Here is a 7,371-nt window from a genome sequence, read left to right as displayed (position 1 = left end):
TGTCCTCTACGCGACCTGGGAGTTTTCACCATCAAAGGCGCTGCTCTATGCATTTGGATGCTCACATCTTAAAATCTTCTTTGTTCCATGAACCTATAATTCATCAAGAATATAATACGGGGTTTACTAGAAATGGAAGAGTCGGAGTCTTGCTAGGGAAGAAGAAGGAAGAGGAGTTGGAAGGTGGCAGAGGCCTGGGGTGGGCAGCCATGGTGGGCAGGCCTGTATAGACAAGCAGCACTGAGATGAGAACTCACAGAAAGCAAATGCAGAGGACAAGTGTGCGCACGACTCAGAGGGGAATCCTGCAAGTAGGAGTTCCTATCAGAGTTCCACTCTGGACATTTGTGCCGGAAATGATTGAAAACCTAGGATTTGCAGCAATCCTAGGAGCTTACTGCTGGTTTGAGTTGTTCTGTTCTGTTTATAGTCTATACATAGGTTAAAAAAATCATGGAACTACATATATGTATATATATATATATATATATATATATATATATATGAGCTCCATTCACACAGATATGGAAAACAAAATAACAAATTCAAGAGACTAGAGAAGAGGAAGCAGGTTTTAAGGTACCATTCTGCAGAGAGGGAAGCCAGCAGAGACAAAAGACAAAGGTGTTCACAGTGCTGGACTAGTATAAGACAAGATCTCGAGAAATTCCTGGCCTTTCTTCCCATAGGCCAAGACTTCCCAAGTTCCCTGTTCTTATAGCTTAGTATATAGAGCTTTATGTATTGAATAATTTGCAGCTGGAGGCTGCCCTCTTTACTGTTTGTGGGCTCAGTCACAAAGCAAACTGGCAGCCAGAGGAGAGAATGTTCTAGGCTCACCTGAGATCCTTAAATCTGATGGATGAGACATGAGCCTCATAATGAAACTGACTAAAGTTGAGCAGCGGTGGCTCACGCCTTTAATCCCAACATTTGGGAGGCAGGGGAAGGTGGATCTCTGCGAGCTGGAGGCCAGCCTAGTCTACAGAGTGAGTTCCAGGAGAGCCAGGACTGTTTCACAGAGAAACCCTGTCTCAAAAGCCAAAATAGAAAGGGAGGGAGGGAGGGAGGGAGGGATGAAAGGAAGGAGTGGCTGTTACAGGCCAACCTGGTCTACAGAATGACTTACAGGACAGCCAGGACTGTCTCGAAAACCAAAACAAAAAACAGAAAGGAAGGAAGGAAAGAAAGAAGGAAGGAAGGGAAGAAAGGAAGGAAGGAAAAGAGAAAGGAAGAAAATGACTATAGCCATTTATTTCTTATACAGAGATGGTCAAATCACTTTAATATTTTGTCATAAAAGTAAGTAGCAACTATAAAAATAATCTATGATTTCCATCCAGCTCAGGAAAATAAAAGTGTCATTAATTTATAGGAGAAAAGCAATGAAAAATATTTAGTATTCTACCCATTCCCTCAAACGACCTAACCAGTTGTTCTGTGTCTAGGGTCAGCATCCTTTGAAGCATGAGCTCCTACCAGCAGAAACAGCCCTTTGTCGCACCTCCTCAGCCTCAACAGCATCAAGTGAAGCAACCTTGTCAGCCTCCACCACAAGGAAAATTTGTTCCCATACCCATCACGGAGCCATGCTATGCAGATGTTCCACAACCAGGAAACACTAAGACTCCAGAGCCTTTCAACACCAAAGTGCCTGAGCCAGGCTACACTGTCGTCCTTGAGCCAGATTATACCACAATGCCTGGGCCATGCACTACCAACGCCACTAACCAAGACTATACCACAATGCCCGGGTCATGGTCTACCAACGCCACTAAGCAAGACTATACCACAATGCCTGGGCCGTGCTTGACCAACACTGCTGAGCAAGATTATACCACAATGCCTGGGCCATGTACTACCAACACCAGTAAACAAGATTATACCACAATCCCTGGACCACGCTTGACCAACACTGCTGAGCAAGATTATACCACAATTCCTGGGCCATGTACTACCAACACCAGTAAACAAGATTATACCACAATCCCTGGACCACGCTTGACCAACACTGCTGAGCAAGATTATACCACAATGCCTGGGCCATGTACTACCAACACCAGTAAACAAGATTATACCACAATCCCTGGACCACGCTTGACCAACACTGCTGAGCAAGATTATACCACAATGCCTGGGCCATGTACTACCAACACCAGTAAACAAGATTATACCACAATCCCTGGACCACGCTTGACCAACACTGCTGAGCAAGATTATACCACAATGCCTGGACCATGTACTACCAACACCAGTAAACAAGATTATACCACAATCCCTGGACCACGCTTGACCAACACTGCTGAGCAAGATTATACCACAATGCCTGGGCCATGCACTACCAACGCCAGTAAACAAGATTATACCACAATCCCTGGACCACGCTTGACCAACACTGCTGAGCAAGATTATACCACAATGCCTGGGCCATGCACGACCAACACCAGTAAACAAGATTATACCACAATCCCTGGACCACGCTTGACCAACACTGCTGAGCAAGATTATACCACAATGCCTGGGCCATGCACTACCAACACCAGTAAACAAGATTATACCACAATCCCTGGACCACGCTTGACCAACACTGCTGAGCAAGATTATACCACAATGCCTGGGCCATGCACTACCAATGCCAGTAAACAAGATTATACCACAATCCCTGGGCCATGCACTACCAATACCACTAGGCAAGATTATACCACAGTTCCCGGGCCATGCTCTACCAACATCCCTGGGCCAGATTGTACCATGGTTCCTGGGCCATGCACTACCAATTTCACTGAACCTGGCTATGTGAATGTCTCAGAACCCAACTATACCAAGGTCCCTGATCAGGGCTACACCAATGTACCTGGCCAGGGATATTCTAAGGTACCAGAACCATGTCAGGCTAAGGTTACTGAGGTATACCCCACAAATGTCATTCCACAATCAACTCAGCAGAAGACCAAGCAGAAGTAACATAGTCCATAGCCAGCCAGGCCCTTAAAGAGCCAGTCACCTGCTGCTGAACTCCTTCCTGTCTGCTTCTTCCCCATTGTCTAGAGATCACAATCTTTTGCCACACTCACTACTGTACCCTAAAAATGCATGCTATGTTATCTTTCTCTATACTCTCCAAGGTATCTTTAGAGCCTCTGAGTTAAGTGGAAGATCTCAGTGTCTTGAATGTTCTTTGATTCCTCAGAGTTCTTCTGAAGCAGAACTCTATGGGATTCTCTATGAAAAAAAAAATGCATGTTTCCTGCTTTGCCCCCATTAAATTGCTTTTAAGTGCACGCTTGCCTCTGTGTGACATATGCTGAATTGTTCCCACTCCTTTGCCTCCCTCTGTGAGTCAAGACCTATATCCTGACAAGGATTGGTATAGATGTCATCTCATTAGCATTAACCATCACAATGTACTCCCAGAGAGCTGTAAAGACACATTAGGAGGCTCCCATGGAAGAGTCTCTAGGTATTGTATACTGGCACCCAAAGGTCCTTCTGCATTTGGCTAAGACATACCCAGCCATTTTCTATGTCCTAAGCTACTACCTCTCATCCTCACTACTGCACCCCGAAGTCGGGATGCACCTTATGCGCTTTAGTACGAGTTTTCCTCTTTGTTCCCCCATTTTTCCTTTTAATTAGCCCTGATGCATACCAATCCACTCTTTCCCTGCACATCTCCACACACTCTCACAATGAGCTACACACATTCTGCCCTCATTAACTCAGGCAACCTTCCCTTTCTCCAGACGTCCAGCACACAAGGAGTCCTGCATCTGGGGGCACGGGAGGAAAAGATGCATAGTGCACACCTTGCAGAGGCGTTTGCTCTGGCGATCATGACAGTCGGTGTCCTTGTCATACAAACATGCACACACTATGCCCTCACTCTGCTTATTCCACCCACCATTTTACTAGTCTTACCTGTCCCAGCGTAATGCACAGAACACTTTATCCAGTGATTAAAACAGGGCGTGAGTTTTAAGCAATGGCATAGAATCCACAGTCCAGAAAAGGGAATAAGTTGGGGGAGTGCAGGTCACTAAGCTGTGAAATCCCAGGAGTGAAGGGGAGGCTAGAGGAACACTGAGGACAGCTGCCCCCTGGTTCCATGAACGAAGACAAACATGTGTTTGCCTCACACCTAATGCTTAGAGTCCCAACTCCCTGCTGTCTCCTACAGCCCGATCTTTGTTTCAGGGATGGCAAACAGAGGATCAGGTAATGGTGAGCCAGCTCCAGCAGCAACAAAATATAAATTTTGGAAAAACTGCATCCGTCCCTAGGGAACAGGCTGTGCATGTGTTAAGTTCCACTGTATCAGAGGTGTGAGTCAGGTGCCCAAGCAGAAGCAACGTGTTAGGCAAGTACTTCAAGTAGGTTTCCCAAGAGTTCCGGAGACACACGGGGGCTCAAGGAGAAAACTCACCCTCCAGATCGTCACAAGATGATGAGGAGTTGTTAGGTAAGCAGGAGAGGACGTCACCCTCCATACCTGTTAGGTACGTACGTGCAGAGGTGGCTTCACATCAACACCGGTTTCAGCGGTGGAAAAGTCTAGAGATGACTGCAGAATGAATCACTATTAAGTAAGCTAATGCTAAGTGCAGAGGCATACCGTGTGCTGTGTACCACTGCGAATATAGAGTAAGGCGATTTCATTGATCCTATCATTTGGAGCTGCCTATTTTCAAAATATTTATTATATATAATATGTATAAATATATAATATATTTATAAATATATAATACATTTAACTTACCTGTTATATAATATGTACGCTACCTGTTAACGTAGTTTAAAGTGTTCAGTTCTGTGGCATCAATTCGATGTGTCCCTTTGTTAAGATACATGCAAATGAGATTATAAAACATGAAAATCCCTAATGCTAAATTCAGCAAAATATAAATGTTGGTTCTTCCTGTCAACTCTTCGTTAATGTTCATTTTTGTCTGTCTTTCAGAAGAATTTGCATCATGTGATGCTACCTCTTACTTATTTTATGACTGTTATTGTGACACTTAATATATGCCCTATGAGCTATCAGTAAGCTAACACGTTTCGTGTTCTGCCCTTTCAAAACCACTCCTGGGTTCTTCAGCACAGATCCCCAGTGAGAACCTCAGGGACCCTTCTGGAGCCCTTGCTGACAGCATTCCCGGTACCTTTCCTTTTCACAGATGCTTCTTAACTATTGCATTTTATCTGTCGTCTGTGTACATGCGTGGGGATTATGAGTGTCACACAGTGTGTGGAGGTCAGAGGACCACCTTACCTTCTACCGTATGGGTCCCAGAGTTAGCCCCTTTACCCACTGAGCTTCTCTCTGGGCCTTCTTCCCTCTCCACATGCCAGTCTTCTCTTGCGGATCTGGGAAGAGCCAACAGCCACTGAGACCAGCAGCCCCAGAATTGCCAGCGCAGCCACTTGGCCAGGCCATTTCTATAAATCTCCTTAATTTTGATTAAACTGTGACAGTTCCTTGTAGCTAAAGAGATTCTGCTTCTCTGGTTTCTTCCCTTCTCTACCTTGTAATGGCCAGAGGAAGTGTTTACCCATTGCTTATCATTCTTTTTTATTATTTTTATCGAGCTATACATTTTTTTCTGCTCCCCTCCATTCTTCCCTGTTCCCCTTCCACCCTCTCCTATGACCCCCATGCTCCCTATTTACTCAGGAGATCTTGACTTTTTCCACTTCCCATGGGGATTAGATCTGTGTATGTCTATCTTAGGGTCCTCTTTGTTTGCTAGGTTCTCTGGGGTTGTGGGTTGTAGGCTGCTTTTCTCTGCTTTATGTCTAAAAGTTACTTACAAGTGAGTACATATTATTTGTCTTTCTAAGTCTGGGTTACCTCACTTAATACATTTTTTCTAGATCCATCTGTTTGCCTGCAAATTTCAAGATGTCACCAATTTTTACTGCTGTGTAGTACTTCATTGTGTAAATAGACCACCTTGTCTTTATCCATTCTTTGGTTGAGGGGCATCTAGGTTGTTTCCAAGTTCTGGCTATTATGAAAAATGCTTAACTGACTACTCCCTGGTTACCCCAGCAATAGCCAACTACAAATCAAAAGGGGAACTTCCAATCTCCTTCCCACACCACTTCCTTTGGAAACTGGGAGGACTCCCACTATACCATATGGGCCTGACCTCTCCTCTGAGGTCATCCCCTGCCCCCACCACACTGCTATCTGTCTGGCTGTGGCCAATAGTCATCTCATAACCTTCCTACTCCAAGAGATAATCTTTCCTCCGTGTCCCTTGAGAGTCTGAAACTCAAAACCTTTCAGACTTGTTCTCTCCCACCAAGCTTGACTTCTGTGATTGGCAGACTCTCTCTTGCCCCCAATGTTAGGCTAATGTTCAGAGGGCAAAATGCTGCTTCTGCATGAAAACCCTGAACTTCAAGCCGGCCTTGTACACAGTTTGGCAACTATCAGGTTGACATTTCAGATCACTGGATCCGTATCATAATTTCTACACATACATAAATAATAATTGGGTTTTCCCCCCTGGCTCTGCTTTGTTCTCTAAGTCTTTGGTTCCTTTTCCTTCTGGGTCCACAACCTCAATGACTGATTTAAAAACAAACAAAAAACCAAACCAAACAAACAAAAAACCCTCTATTTTCTGATTCAGGTAAAACCAAGTTATGAAGCAGTTTCTAGTATGCCTGTGTTTCTGACTGAGAAAAGTCTCTAGGTGGGTCTATGTCAATCACTCTCCCAGACTAACCCCCAGCTCAGCTTTCCAAGTTCCATCCCCTCTTCCCTGCTGTGCCCCATTGTGCCCTCATATTCACCACCGCCCTCTCCTAACTTAGGATTCCTGGATACATGTGGGATCTCTCCTGACTTGCATTGCATAATGCACATAAAGGAACCTTTGCTGTCTAGCTTGGGGCTCCTCTGTCAACTCAGAGCCCAATCCACCGCCCAACAAATGACTGGAGTCATTTAATGTTGGCTAAGATGGTGAGAGGTTTATCCCTCTGCTGAATAATGCTGTGGATTTGATGACAGCGTCGGAACCACTTTCTTCTAACCAGGAACCACCTACTGAGAACGCCCTGGGGCCTGAGTCTTCCGGAACTTCACCTCTCTAAAAGCAAATTACTTTTCTTTGGGAGTGACAAAATTCCTGCAAAAGCCACTTACTACCCCGTCTCAAACCTCCCCCACCTCTCTCTCCTTCTAACACATACACACACACACAAACACACACTTATAATTAAAAAAAAAAAAAAAACAAAGCAAAACAGGGTTAACATGGCTTGCAACCAAGCGTGACAAGCCTGACAAATCGAGTTTGAAGCCTGCAACCCACATGATAGAAGGGAAGAGCCAATTCCTTCATGCCGTCCTCTGACACC

General features: G+C 44.9%; 1 protein-coding gene across 1 annotated transcript; it reads left to right on the top strand.

Annotated features, from left to right (window-relative positions):
- The first annotated feature begins 1,467 nt into the window (after window positions 1-1,467).
- LOC119801162 (mucin-2-like) lies at window positions 1,468-2,964 on the top strand. Its single transcript, XM_038311650.1, has one exon. It carries the CDS (start codon window positions 1,468-1,470, stop codon window positions 2,962-2,964), a length of 1,497 nt encoding a protein of 498 aa, XP_038167578.1.
- Window positions 2,965-7,371: the final 4,407 nt, after the last annotated feature.

Source organism: Arvicola amphibius, chromosome 14 (assembly GCF_903992535.2).
Source record: "Arvicola amphibius chromosome 14, mArvAmp1.2, whole genome shotgun sequence".
NCBI classification, from domain to species: Eukaryota; Metazoa; Chordata; class Mammalia; order Rodentia; family Cricetidae; genus Arvicola; species Arvicola amphibius.
The sequence above is the reverse complement of the archived record's forward strand: the minus strand, read 5'-3'. Positions and strand labels throughout refer to the sequence as shown.